Genomic DNA, 15533 nt, shown 5'->3' with positions numbered 1-15533 from the left:
AAACACGCTATATCCTGTGTTATCGCGATGTATGGGTGCGCCCTATTTTTACGAACGATTAGGTGAATCATTCGTGGAAAGATATATATGGAGTGCATTGTAACCTCTGTCAAAGAACTCCCGACGTTAACCTTTTGAGTGGGACGAAATTTAACTGGATCCCAGTTACGTTGTCCAAGTTAATCATCTAACTTGCAGTTGTTTGGACACTGGAGCTGTCACATATACCTATATAGGCCGCCGTCACTATAAATCACATCTCAATAGGAGATGGCGATTTCTCGGAGCTGTGGTTTTGGAATTATAGTCACAGTAACAAAATCGCATCCCACAAACAGCGGTTTAATATCTCATGCTAGTCCCATTCCCAAATCTGACTCTCAAAAGCTCTATCTATACGTATACAACATTGACGGATTACCTGATATTCACCTGAAAACCCAACCAGATAACCAGCCCAAGTAGGAATCGAACCCACGTCCAAGCGCAGCCCCGAATTGTTCGTTTTTAATCGATGTTTGTCGCTCAATGACTTCATCGAGACAAGAAGTCAAGAGCGCCTACAGGTTAGGCAATCTTCAGAACAAAATAGTGAAAGTACGGAACTGATTCTGTGTTGCCTAGACCACGGCTTGCCATACCAAGTTATAATTCGGAGTGTATCGGTCGGGATTTGAACCCGGGTCCTATGAGAGCCTAGCGTGCTAGCACTGAGCCCCCGTGGCGGACTGATTTGTTAACACAAAAAATGTTACTGAGTTATATAGTCATTTTTTTCCTTGCTGATTGATTCCATTGTTAAACAAGAAAAAAATTCTTAGAACAACTTCTCATTAGTAGATTTTTATACTTACGAAAATCGACATTTAAATGTGAAAATTATATTACAAGCAAGCAGATATTGGGGTTTCTCGCGGCTTCGGATGGCCCGACTTGAAAATAATTCGTAACTAAAACTGAAATAACTTTAAACGCTTTTTCTGTCGATATTAAGCAGTTTGTCTCATTTATCGATTCTACACATCTTTCTGCTCGACGTCTTAGGGAACCACGCAACCTTTCAAACACCCCTGGCTGGTCTCGGATGTGCTGACAGGCGTTGAAGACACACACCTGTAACTTTGAACGTCTTCAAGGATGTTCATACACAAGGCCTCAAATGTTCCCATAACCAAAAGTCCAAGGAACTAAGATCTGGGGAACGAGGAGGCCATGGTACAGAATCTTAATCCATCGAAGATTAAATATAAATACCCGTGTTTGATATCGTATGATATGACTGGTGCTTCGTTATGCACAAACCACATTTATTGTTGTTTTTTATGTATGGCACTTCCTCCACCAAGACGGGCTATTGATTTGCTAAGAAACTTCGATACTGAGAACTACTTAACCTGTCTCCAACACAAAAATGTTAAAGTATGTTTGTTAAAAACCTATTAGTTCTAAGACTCATGTTTATTTGACTTTTCTTTTTCTTGTTTTGATGCGTAGTACCACCCCTCAAAATATTAGACCCATTTTCTGAACACTGTATAGCATTATATATATATATTTTTTAATTCAGCGCAGTGGTTTTAATTTGAAATAAAGACTCACGATGTTTTTACCAAAAATTATATTTAATGTATATTACTGGTTTAGAGCTGGGTTGTTACGCGATCTAAGGCGCGCTCCCCTTAAGCGGAGCGGTCGGAAGTTTCGTGGATTCGAATCCCGCCTCTGGCATTGATGTCCCTTATTGAAAGATTTCACAAAGGCTGGATCCTTGAACTCAGGCCCTATATATGAGGATTGTCGTAAGTCAGACAAATGATCCGGGTGGCATTTATGAATCCAACGCTGGCACACGGACCATCCTTCCTGGCTTCTGCAGGCAAGGTTCCTTCGGCTACTGAAGACTCCGAACCCCAAGCCCTTAGAACGCAGATCAGCACTGAAAACCAGTACTAATTTATTACAGATGGCAGATGAAATGAGGGAGAGGTGGAGTGCTGGTGGAATGAAAGAGGGAAACGGGAGTACCCCGAGAAAGCTCTACGTCCGTTTCGTCCACAAATTCCACCCAGACCTGACCAAGTATTGAACCCGGGACGCCTGGATTGAAGGCTAGCATGCTAAAATTGAAGCTACAGGCGCGCCCGTATCCCGCGCCCTGTTCTGTTCTGTGTGAGTCTCAGTGGAGGCCTCTACGCTCTTCTGACCCTGGACTAGGGAAGGACCACAAATGTGTCGATTTAATTTTAGTAGGTTATTTTACGACGCTTTATCAACAGCTTAGGTTATTTAGCGTCTGAATGAGATGGTGATAATGCCGGTGAAATAAGTCCTGGGTCCAGCACCGAAAGTTACCCAGCATTTGCTCATATTGGGTTGAGGGTAAACCCCGGAAAAAACCTCAACCAGGTAACTTGCCCAGACCGGGAATCGAACCCGGGCCACCTGGTTTCGCGGCCAGACGCGCTAACCGTTACGCCACAGGTGTCGATGTCTAGGGTGTGTGCGCATAGAATAATCCATTCCCCTACAGGTTATGACCCATAAAGCGAAGATTGAACGACCAAAAGAAAAAAAGTATAGTGACTCGTTTATACTGAATATGAACAAAATTCGAGAGTTCAGGAAAAAATCGCTGCAAATGAACGGAGAGACGCCATGCACAAACATACTTTTTCGATATCAAGAATGCTGATCATGTGCATTTTTTTCGCGAAAATAACTAATTTTTTTACAGCATCACAATACTTTCTATAATGAGAAAGAGGAGGAAAAAAAAAGTTCTAGAGACTACAAAAAGCGATGGCTAAGAAATAAAACTATGCATCTTAAATGAAAAGTGGTATAACGTTTCAATCATCTGCAGATGTGGCACCTTCACCAGGGACGGCGAGCCGAGGAAGAGCTTGTGTTTATTGCTTTCAAGTGAGACTAATGGACAGTGACATAACATATGGCCACGCGGGGGAAGGGGGGTTGAACATCGTACCATCACTATTATTAGACTAAGAACAAAATTAACCAGTGACAATATAACACAAGATCTTACGGATATGTGAATAATTACTTTTATAAAAAACAATTTGCATACACTGAGGTACAAAAAAAGTGAACACTACGAAAAAGTACGATATTAATTGGGGGGGGGGGGGGGAGACTATTATAACTAAACTTGTACAATACTTTTAAGCCTATTAACATTTCAAAAGGCACACTGTGGTTCGTAAGAGTTTCTTCCAAATAGCGGTCGGCATTGAGTGCGCTATGCTCAATGAACACCTGGTCCGTCTTTCTTGCATACTGATTCCACCCAGACTATGATGAATCTCCTCACAAATGCATTCTATGAGAGGAAGTACAAGAATAGCGCTCTCCAGGCCTTCTCCACACTCTCTCCCGTCCACCTGAACATAGGGCGAACCTAAACTCATCTGTAAACAAGACTGGACAATGTCCAGTTGGCATGTTGATGAGCGAACACAAGTCTTGCAGCACGATGCTTCTGAATCAACAGGGGTCCTGTGGCAGGTCTTCCTGACTGCAGGATCGATTCGTGGAGATGTCTTAACTGTTCATGCACTCACTTCCAATTGACAGTCTTGATAAGAGTCGATTTTGGACCTGGGCGGATGTCGTACGCCTATCCCGCAATACTTGAAACCTTATAAAGCAGTCGTCTTTCTCGATTGTAGCTCTGCTATGACCTGATCACGACCTTCTGCTGTACGAATTTGTTGGCAAACCGATCGTTTGATTTGCCTTTGGTAGTGATCCGTTGCTTGTAGGTACATCAAAGGGAGTTGGTATCCGTTGTGGACGGGATTTGCCACTTGTTTGCAGTTCGTAGCAGTTAGTTTAATTTCACCAACAGGATGTCGAAACTCGAGTGGACTGAAGAAGCTGTCATCAAACTTATGTATATAGGAAGCAGGAAATTTTATGGCCATATTTTGCAAGTAATATTTCGAAGTCTGTTTCGAAATGTGACAGAAGTTGTGAAACTGTCCAGATTCAATTCGAGGTAAATCATGAAGCTAGTCGGTGCCTTTATATCAATTGCAACTTTCGTAGAGTGGTGTCTGTCACCATTGCCTTTTTTTTTTTTTTTTTTTTTAAACTTTCTTTTTGTTAAACTGCCTACAATAGTAACGGCTACACTTGCTATGATTATATCGTCTGCAATTACTGAGGATAATCAGCGAACGAGAATTTTAGAATTTTCTCCGACCATTTGCTGATGATTTGTATGTTGCTCCAAACAGTGAAGTTTTGCTTCATCATTCGTTCGCTATATGTGTACGCACCTTTTAGCGTCTCACAGCTCCGTGAACATTTCAAACTGATGCTCCAACTCTCTCTGCTATATAGCGATAAAACCTTTCATCTTCAATTTAACACCTCTTGTAGAGGCTTCCATGCTTAACGGCGTGTTGATCGTATCAAAACTTCTTCGTAAGTGTGTTAAATAGTTAACTTCAAACTCACAAGCCATCCCCCAAAAAGATGGTACAATAAGTGTTAAAGGTTGCCACAGATGTGCAAGTAGTAATGGTAATGAACAAAAAGGGTCTGAAAATTATTATTAGGGTAGTTTTTATGCTAATCTTTTCTCTCAGAATATTCCAGCAGCATCATAAAGCCATATAACTAGTACTTCAAAGTTCAACAGAGAAGATTTTAAGCCCTAGTATTTAACCACAAAATTAGTTTCCCCCCCCCCCCCCCCCTAGCGTTCTACTTTTTTTTTGCACCACAGTATATCTATGATCATTATTAAGAGTAATAATTCTAGTAACAAAGTCCATAGTAGAAATGATGCAAACAAGGTATACATAAAAACAACTCAGTTTTATTCACGAAGTAATGGACTTCGACGTTACGACACTATTTTCAATGTTTCATTTCAGTTACATTCACAACGCAATTCCTTGCCACGTAAATACATCAAAGCTATTCTTATGTGTGCTATTTACCTCTAGAATCCGCAAATTTAAGTACAATACAGAATTTTTACGTAGAAACTACGTGAACTGATCTGGACGTTTGAGGTATCGAACGTTCGCGATGAGATTGACTAAATAAATGCAGAGAGAGAAAAATATCCGAGGTAAAGTGGCCCTTCAAATTAAAAAAGAAAAGTAATCGAGGAAATTTATTAACTTCTCGACATTCAAACGTTATTTAAAAAAATACAGTAAATGCAAAAGTGGAAACGGGCATGACAGAAGGAAAGGGCATTCCAAAACGAATCAAACAAGTCCAAGAACACCGTTGCATAGTACAAGAGACAGAGATTACAGTCACGCTCAAACCTCCTGACGTTTCGCGAGCGCGACATTGTCACAAATACTCTCTCCATTTCTCTCTCTCTATTATCAGATTGCATCGAATAAAATTGAAAATCACAAATTGTAGAAAAATTAGTTGAGTCATACTAAATAATCATACTCAGTGGGTTTATATCAGTTTTCGTAACAGTTTCACTTTTATTAGGATTAATAAAATTGTCGAACAACACAATGGCGTAGTGTGGTAAAATAAATTGAATAATTGACTTAATTCGAAATAGTGATTTTCTGTACAAATGAATTAACATGGCCCTAAATAGTATTATGTCCATGCTGTCAAAGCATATTCTTGCAAAAATAGAGGTTATTACATCCCTGCACATTTCATATATAAAATACCCTGTTTGTTGCGCTCAAGTCCCGCATAATATGCTATTTTTGTGGAATATTTTCGACATAATTTTCAGCAATGTACTGTAACAGCAATGAAACATTTTGACCACTGAATGGAAATTTTTGCTAGTCAGTTTGTTGTCTTTTAGTGTATTGAAGTATCTGTGAGTGTGATCAAAGTATTTGGTGTGATTACAATGAGTGTTACACGAAAAGCGCTGTGTCAGAAAAATTGGAAATCTTACAGAAGTACAATGAAAACAGTAGCCTACTCTTAATCAGAAACAATTCTCTGATTCATTAGTGATCCCATCATCGATATTAATAAAGATAATAAAAAAAAATCGCGACTCAAACACTGCAGCTGCAACGTCAGAGGATGTAGAATCATTATATACAAGAGATGTGAAGACAACTCCAATGGAAGCTAGGCATATTACAGTATATAACACAGAACCACCACTGTCGTTAAATACTACAAGAAGAAGCTTTCCTTACAGTATCTCGTAAAAATTAATCAGACTTCCTAAAACGAATGGCGAAACATGTACCCTTAATCTAGAACAATGAATATTCAAATTACTTTCAATAAATAAAAATTATGAGCTACAAAGTTTATATGAAATTTCCACCAACTTTCGCTGAAAAAACAATTCAAATTCGATTCCATTAAATCTCGCACAATTTGGAACTAATTCGAAATAATGACAGACAAAATGGCGTATAATAATTTATCTGGCCCAAAATTAATTACTCTGGAGGCTCAACAAAAAATATCCTATTTCCGATGCTATATCTATTCAATTGGCAGAGGGAATTAAATACAGAATGATATTGGGGTTGGGGGGGGGGGGGGAAACTACATGAACTCTAAACTGAACCCTCCCAGTATTAGTCCAGCATTTTCTAGGCTACTTGACTATTTAGTATTAGTGTGAGGAAGAACTGTAATTGGAGAATATAAGAGTCTCACTGTTTAGTCTCATAATTCCTTCGAAACTTTAATTTTAATTACAGTTGGAGCTTTGATTATCAAAATGACAAAAAATCGAATCATTTAAACCCATGTTATAGTGATAACTCATATCCAAAATAAAGATCTAGCCACACATGAATATCATTCTTTTGGGTTACAACTTTGAACAGAATAATGTATTATAAGAAACATCCCTTAGCATTAGGTTATAGATTTAATTTAATACACATTATTAAATGGATTATCCTGCCTAAAGGATGTTAACAAATAAAGCTTATGTTATAAAATTCAATAAACTAAATTGTTCATAAACAGGGAACGGATTTATATGGACTAAAAATATATGAAATATGTAAATATATATGTAGTTATTTTTACCAAAATATGGAATTAAATATGGATTTTTACCAAAATATGGAATTAAATATGGACTTAAAATTATAAAAAAATGACTATGTACGTTAAATATTGGTACATTTTAATCAAACTAAACAAAAAATATAATGGACGTACCTTATCTTCCAATGTAGTTTCAACAAAACACAATTTTTATTGTCTGTTACCATAACAATAGGTTACAAACATTTCTTTCAAGTGCTGAAAAGTGAATCTTCTTCTATTGTCTCTGAGGATAGATTTATACTGACTAAAAGAGCGTTCGACGTCACAAGAAGTAACTGGTACATAATTCAATTTCACAATGTCTGCTGGGGATAAGTCCAAGTTAATCTTCACTGTTGATTCACCACTCATCACAGCAACAACCTTTTGTAGTTCTTCATATCCAGGGTTTTTTGAAAGTACAGTGTCCACCTTAGCTCTTACTGCATCTGCAACTTTACCTCTACCACGATTCAGTTGTTCCACAGTACTATTTATAATTTCAAAACTTTCAGATAGTGAAAGGTGCCTATTTTGGAGACTTTTGAGCGTTTTTATGATGCATGAAAATGTATGCTGAATGTGAGCTAAGTCATTCTTCACACTTATGTCACAGGTAACTGTTTTCGCAGTATCAATTGAGACTGCATCTTCAGAGTCCAATGCAAGGAGAACATTGTTAATAGAGTCTATATGTTCGGCATAATATTCAACTGCTTCTAGCCATGTACCCCATCTAGTTAAAATTGGCTTTGGTGGCAATGGAATTTCAGGGTACATTTCTTTCAACACGTTAACTCTACTGGGAGCTTTGAGAAATACTTTTTTCACTGATGAAATCAACAAATCTACTTTAGGGAAATTGTCTCTGACCACTTCTGCCACACGATGAAATGCATGCGCCACACAAGTAAAATGAGTCAATTTAGGATATACAACAGATAATGCTTGTCCAGCTTTGACCATATAAGGGGCAGCATCGCTAATAAAGAATAACACATTATCGTACATAATACCCTTTGGCCACAGGATACCCATAGCTTCGTTGAACAGTTTAACTATAGTTTTGTTATTGCACTTTTCTAGAACATCACAATGTAAAAGAATTCGTTCAGAATATTGTTCACTTAACAAACCGATAACTACATTACCAACAAGTCTACCTTCTTTGTCGGGAGTCTCATCAATGGAAACCCAAATTGAACTATCTTTAATTTCATCTCTTATCTTCTGTATTGTCTCATCGTAGATGGATGGAGTATACGTCTTCCTAAGTGTTGACTCATCCGGGATTGTATGTTGAGTATATTTTTCAAGGAATTCCCTGAAGACCTTATTCTTTAGTTTGTAGAGAGGAATATCAGCAGAGATGAGAGAACGGCACAGGTCGATGTTAAACTCAGATCTTACATTCGATGTTGTTGGTTGTGTTAAAAACAATTGTCTCTGCTTGGAATTTAGTTGTTTGTTGGCCTGATGTTTACTAGTTGTAATGTGTTGTTGCACCAGGAACTTTTGTGTAGATGATACTGCACACTGACACAAATTACAAAATAATATTTTATTGTCAGTTGATAAACCATCTTCTTTAAATTCTGAAATGTAACTTGTTAGTTTTGATTTTAAATTGACTGAATGACGTACTTTTGGCATATTTACCGTCTTTATAGTATGATTTACAAAACTGAACCTATGTGTACTCTGACTGGCATTTAACTGTTGAGCTGCACAACTGAAGTCTGTTAAAAATTTTAAATTAAATTAATACAGTTTTGTAACTTACTTTCCCATTGTTGATAGGACTGCTAATTTTCAAATAACTCTGATGTTAAAGGGATTACTGAACATGTGTTTAAATCTCTATTGTTGAAATGTATTTTTAAAAGTTAATGGAATTTTGTTTTGTTTTATTGTTAAACCTAATATAATATGGACTGTTTTATATGAAATATGGAAAATATATGGAAAATAAAAGTAGGATTTTTCAACCCTACACATTGTGAAACATAAAGATAATGCAAAATATAAATTATATTAGCTTTATAAGTAAATATGTATTTACATATAAATCCTTTCCCTGTTCATAAATAACTCTTCTTGGGTTCTCAGCCAGGTGAGTTGGAGATTTGCTTCCAAGCTTTCGACGGCTAGCTCTGCCATCTTCTTCAGGGAATGAAGTGATGTGGGACCATGTCTAGCCGGTATATATGCAATAGTAGGGCTTCCCGCTGCGGGCCAATCAGGAGCTAGTTTCTAGTCCCGACCGCCAGGCACATTCTGGTTGGTGGAAGCGGTAGCCAATCAGGAGCTAGTTGCTGGTTCCGACTGTCTGCCGTGTGCTGGTGGTCGAAGCATATTGATGGCATCACTTCATTTCCTGAAGAAGATGGCAGAGCTAGCCATCGAAAGCTTGGAAGCAAATCTCCAACTCACCTGGCTGAGAACCCGAGAAGAGTTATTCTACATCAAACGCCAGGAAAGACTCAAGTCATACATAAATTGTTCATTTCATTATGATGCTTTTTTTTAATACAGACCGACACTGAAATTAACAGAAGACTTGCTTCTCCTGCAGATCTATATAACAAGGACAGTGGACTTATGAAACAACATTTGTGCACGCGACTGCATGGGGTGAAGACTGCGAATGTTGGTTCTCCAGGTGAAAATAGCAGCAAGATCCACAAAAACTACAAGAAACAATAACCAAAGCTCCACCATAATTTATTTCCTTCTTATAATATGGAAGTAGTACACTACAATTTTTAATTGAAATTCAACGGTTCTAGAGAAACTCACAAGATAGACGAAGTATTCAATAGTTTTTGTGTGTTCCTGCTGGAGAGCATACAGTTGGTGTCCACCAGAACTTCCATCAAAAACCCAGGAAGGATAAGGCAGGAAATGGGATACTTCACGGGAATAATGAAACAAAAGCATAACAATAAAAATATTACATACGTGATCATTAGAGAAATACAAAATCTCCGCTTGACATGTGATCATGTCACCAGATATATATTACATAATCAGTACTTCAACAATAATTTATTAACAAACTCATTCTTATATCAACTAAAACATACCAAATTCATTAAACTTATACAAATATTGAAGTATACAACTTACAGCAGTTCTCACAATACCTGTACTTGATTGTACATTTTGTTACAAGTGCATCAAAAAATGTACATATATCTTCTACACCTCCGCTGCATTCTCTGTACAGTGAACAAATATGTTCAGGCCAGTCTGAACAGGTAATAAATTGTGGGTAACAAATCACCTATTACATCCCTTCTTCATGAATTCCCTGCCACAGACATCTGGAAAGGAAAACAAATTTCAGACGTGCAAATACTGTAAACAGTAGTTAAGCGTTTCATAACCAAAGACATGCAACATATGAAAGCAACTGCAGAACCAAACACCATTTCTTCCTTGCAGTAGTAAATTAAAGAGAAACCTGAAGGTGCCTTTGAAAACTAGCAGGAGAGAGGGGGATGTTAAACTTTCCAGCTGTGACTGAGCATCTATCAAACTCTTCTTACAGAATTTAGAAAACCCTTTATTTCTTTTCCCTTCAATAGCAGGGGCAGTGGGTTGAGCACTGGTAAGTTCCCATTCCACAGAATTATGGAGTTAGTTTTCTGTTATTTTTATTAGTTAATTGGTACACATGACACTAGAATTCATTTTACGTTCTAAACAAATGAAAACGTTTTGTGGTATGAATAAAGCTTTGTAGTTAATGGATAATATTTTGCATCTGTATGTAGGATTTTCTACTCTACATCGTATGCCATACAAAAGTTTTCATGTTTCACTTCCTGTTAAAAGATTTTGGTTTTATTATTCCTCTGAATTCGCGGTAGATCTAACAAAATTAACTGCCCACATAACTTTCACTATTGCTGCTGGATCATATACTGTACTTATATCAAGGGATGTAAATCATATTCTATACATCAGTAACATTTTCCTTTCACTGGCAGAAAAATCTACATTAAAATATACCGGCAATGTTAGTTCTTTTTTTTTGGAACAATCAATTTCAAGCCAATTTACTTGTGAGGTATTACTCTATACTTTTATAATAAAGGACCCAGGAGTAAATGCACTGAAGATGAATTACCAAATGAGTGCTATGAGCAATGGTAAAATGATATAAGAAATTGGGGCCCATTTAATCATATATTCAATTTGAAGTTCGTGGGATTAGAATCTGTTCCCAACCAGCGCCACTTCGTTAATTTTGCATCAATTCTCTAAATACTTGTAAGACACAGACGTAATAGAAGCAGAAGACACAGCCCTGCAGTATATATTGACTACACCCCAACTCTGGCTACTATAGTCGCAACACTGTTATTCCCAGCGTTGACTCCTCCTCTTTGCTTACGCCTTAGGAAGTCAAGGCTCTATAAAGTCTAGGTAGGTAGTATCGTTCTCCATTTTTGCTCTTTCGTTGCCGAGACAAGGGATCTATGTTAACCATTATCATTTCGTAGCTCCTATGATAATAAATCAAACGCACTGTAATTCAGCAAATAATTGAGCGGTAAATCAAGTCCTCGTGTACTTTCTGCGAACGCAAACGAAAGAGCCAAAATGGCGGGCGATTATATTAAGTATTTATCGAGCCTTAGGAAATGTATAACTTCATCAGCGAATCACAAGACACACATATTTAAATGTAGCCGACCTGTAACGTGATTGGCTGCCGGAAATTAGAGTGACGGGACCATAGCAACAGGCATCTATGATGAACACCGATCAAAATACCCCTCTTTTCTCGTGAAAAACAACTAAATAGACTACACTGGACTATAGTGGACTTTATGTTGTCAGCAAACAGCTGGATACATTAAGATTGATCTCCACAGACGTAATAGAAGATGTAATGCAACACTACTTCACCATTACGAACCTCTCCAATCTCCGTTGTTGATGGGCACATGGAAGCGAAACTGCGAACGTCTCTGTCACCATCTGCTTGCAGTCTTTTCAGCACTTGAATCAGCACCTCATGATGTGGATTCTCTTCACTTGAGAAATATGCTGCAACAGTAATTTTCACGTCATGACGACATGCACTACTTCCACTCCAGAAATTACAGTTTAGTAATAAACTTACGCTGTGGCATGATATTGCTGGCAAGAGTGCGGGCCACAGACAGTCTCACGTTGGGCACAGGATCCCAGCTGAGATCCAGAAGGTGAGGCAGGACATCCCGAGCGAACAGTTCCTCTGACAGAACCTGCTTCGTGACAAGATGGGAGCAGAGGAGTGCGAATGTTTGACGTCTGTTCCACTGCTTACTGTGAGCAAACCGCTCGGCCAACTCTGCCAGCAGGCCTCGCAGCAAACTGGGCTCTGCAGAAACATGCTTCACTAGTTCTGTCACCTTCAAACAATTGTATGAAGCAATGTTATTGAAGTATATTTACATTACTTTACATGTAAATCAATTATTGTATTTACCCGCGTCATAGACTCACTTCCCCCCCCCCCCGATTTTTGTAACAAAAAACTAAGATGCGTCCTTTACGCGTGAAAAAAGTTTTAGTGGGGGGGGGGGGGGCATATTAACGTGCGTCAGCTCGAATGCTGAAATAATCGATAGAATACTTAACGACATATGGGCCGCGACTAATTTATATATCGATTGCGGCTCTGTTACCATGTTCTTCTGCGAATTTGACAACTTTCAGCTCAAAACTCGCTGTATAACTTGAATATTTCGGACAGTTTTTATCCATTGTCGAAACACAATTTTATCAACACAACTAACTGATTACTACAGATGTCCTAACAATACCGCGTTATTAATTGGTGAGTACCTATATTTTGCGCGCATAAAAAAACAATCACGATTACAGTGGTACCATGCATTGTTGTTTAAAGCTTGAATTTAAACATACTAAGCAATGCATCCAATCTTACGACTTTCGATATTATTAAAACGATCTTTGTTTAAAATGAAATGCGTCTATTACACGGGGAATTTTTTATTTTAACGCGAAAAATTTGATTGCGTCCAATACGCGGGTAAATACGGTAAGTGTAAAATTCAACAGAGCAAAACACAACAGCTAGATAAATAACTTCTAATTTCAACAAGAATTGCTTACACTATTTCTGGGTAATGGTACACAGAATTGTGATTTACAGCACACTTGCAAATAAGCAGATGCCACACTCCTTGGATGTCTAAATCATTCTCACAGGCACCTAAATTTAAAAGCAAATTGCCAAAAAAAAAAAAATTTACGTTATGCAATGTATATTTAAAATTTGTATTTTATTTTGCAATGTCTATTACGTTTTCTTATATATTATTAATGAATGAGAGATTCTTCTTAAAAGGTACGGGAAAAAGCGTCCGTGCAAGGGAATTTTGGACTAAGAATATGCGAGTTCCAAGCCTGTTGGCCACTTGTCTCACTCCGAGTTTCGCCGCTCCACTGAAGAGCTCTAGAAAATTTTGAAGGGGAAATACCGAAAACAGCAGCGGATTTTCAGGGGAGGCAAGGGAGGCAGTGCCTCCCCTAATATTTTACTAGAACACAATATGGCAGTAATGATTCTAGCTGAATTAAGATCACAGACAAGTTATAGCAAATGACGAACATTTCTCCTTTTATATTAATTTTACTATGCATTTAGATTGGCAACAGGCCATGATTGTTTGGCCAAACACCTGCATAGAATTGGAATATATCAGTCTCCTAACTGTCCATTGTGCAACTCAATCCAAGAAATGGATTCGGAACACCTCAAAATCTGTGCTTCAGTGGCTGACCATGATAATATCTTTGAAAAATATTGGAATGCAAGAGGTCAAATGACTTTATTGTCAAACGCCTGGCATTAGAAAACAACAACAACTATTCAATACGACTAAGTAAGATGTAAGTTACGTAAAGTCGACCAATTCAGTTGGTGATGCCCGTTCACTGTACTGTAGATAGTACAAATAATTCACACTGAAAAATAACAGATAGCACTGTAACCTGTATAGTGACATCTAGCAGCCTGCCGTGTCTATGTGAGAGCAGGAGAGAGGAGTCGGTTACATCACTCTACTATTCATAATTCTATTATGCTGTTACTTGTAAGTTAGATTATTATTTTGTATTAAACTATTCGTGTTTTGAAAACGACTTTTTCATTTCATGGTGTACAGTCTTAGAAAAAAGTTGTCACACAGAAAGGAGGCAGTGCGCATAACCAGACATACAACGAAACAGAACTAATTTTATTACCTCAACTAGTCCTCCTCTTATGACCCAGGTCGCATGTCCTCTAATCATACACACTGTCTCCTGTCTGCAACAAAACTTTTTCCTAAAACTGTACATAGAATCTCTTACTTTACTGGTACGCTCTTATTCTGATCTTTATGGCAACTCTACGCAGTAAGAAAATAGAAAGGTCGAGAAGCTTGCTGAACAAGTTACATTTATCTACATTACATATTAGATTCACTTCCCCTTACTTACTGTTACATGCTAATTAAAAAGTAACAGCAAAGACTAATGTGACAATGACCATCACTTACAAGAGACAGTGCCACTTGCCGCACTGCTGCCACCTTGTCCAGCAGTAAAGAAATAGCAATGGGTGTGAGATGTTGCCTGGTGTCCTCTGGAGCAAACAACTTAACAGCAGCAAGCAACTGTTCTGCCAACTCTTCACGAAACCTCCAGTTCCATTCATTGTCAGTCATAAGGAATTCTGACAGACGAGGCAAGTATGAGTTTCGTTCTGGAGGCCGCAAAAGCTGAAGAGAGGAAAACACTTACAAGAAATTCAAACATTCTAAACTAGATATGCACACACACTAACACTTCTCTAAAATATAGTTCTCTTAATAGAGGGCTATTTGATATAGCTACACGTCTACAAGCTATCAATTAAATTCCTTATACAATGTAGGAAAATGAACATAACATTTACAGCCACTGCAACTTTAAACTTTGAAGGCAAAGACAAAGTATACATCTCCAAAACAGATAAGAATAAACCCTCCCCTTACAATAATTTAATATGGGTACATATTGTATTTATTTTATTATTTGTGTATCTATTACATAGTTCCACGTACGCAATTTGAGGGGAGGTTTCGACATGAGCTCATTTACATTTACTTTGTTATATCTGAAAGTTAGAATTTATAAAACAGATATATGGTTGTGAAACTTGGACTCTCACTTTGAGAGAGGAACAGAGATTAAGGGTGTTTGAGAATAAGGTTCTTAGGAAAATATTTGGGGCTAAGAGGGATGAAGTTACAGGAGTATGGAGGAAGTTACACAACGCAGAGCTGCACGCATTGTATTCTTCACTTGACATAATTAGGAACATAAAATCCAGACGTTTAAGATGGACAGGACATGTAGCACGTATGGGCGAATCCAGAAATGCATATAGAGTGTTACTTGGGAGGCCGAGACGTAGGTGGGAAGATAATATTAAATTGGATCTGAGGGAG

The 15533-nt window shown here is 37.8% G+C and overlaps 1 protein-coding gene across 7 annotated transcripts in view; it reads right to left on the bottom strand.

Annotated features, from left to right (window-relative positions):
• Window positions 1-9974: 9974 nt before the first annotated feature.
• Window positions 9975-15533, bottom strand: part of LOC138706642 (serine/threonine-protein phosphatase 4 regulatory subunit 1-like) — a 439770-nt gene continuing 434211 nt past the window's right edge. For all 7 annotated transcript variants that reach the window (XM_069836179.1, XM_069836180.1, XM_069836181.1 and 4 more), the window contains 4 exons: window positions 14601-14822; window positions 12173-12443; window positions 11966-12096; window positions 9975-10361 (listed from right to left, as the gene is read on the bottom strand). In XM_069836179.1, coding sequence (XP_069692280.1) covers window positions 10338-10361; window positions 11966-12096; window positions 12173-12443; window positions 14601-14822 — 648 coding nt within the window. In that variant the 3' untranslated portion in view covers window positions 9975-10337. The remainder of the gene's footprint in view (window positions 10362-11965; window positions 12097-12172; window positions 12444-14600; window positions 14823-15533) is intronic.

This window comes from Periplaneta americana, chromosome 9 (assembly GCF_040183065.1).
Source record: "Periplaneta americana isolate PAMFEO1 chromosome 9, P.americana_PAMFEO1_priV1, whole genome shotgun sequence".
NCBI lineage: Eukaryota > Metazoa > Arthropoda > Insecta > Blattodea > Blattidae > Periplaneta > Periplaneta americana.
The sequence above is the reverse complement of the archived record's forward strand: the minus strand, read 5'-3'. Positions and strand labels throughout refer to the sequence as shown.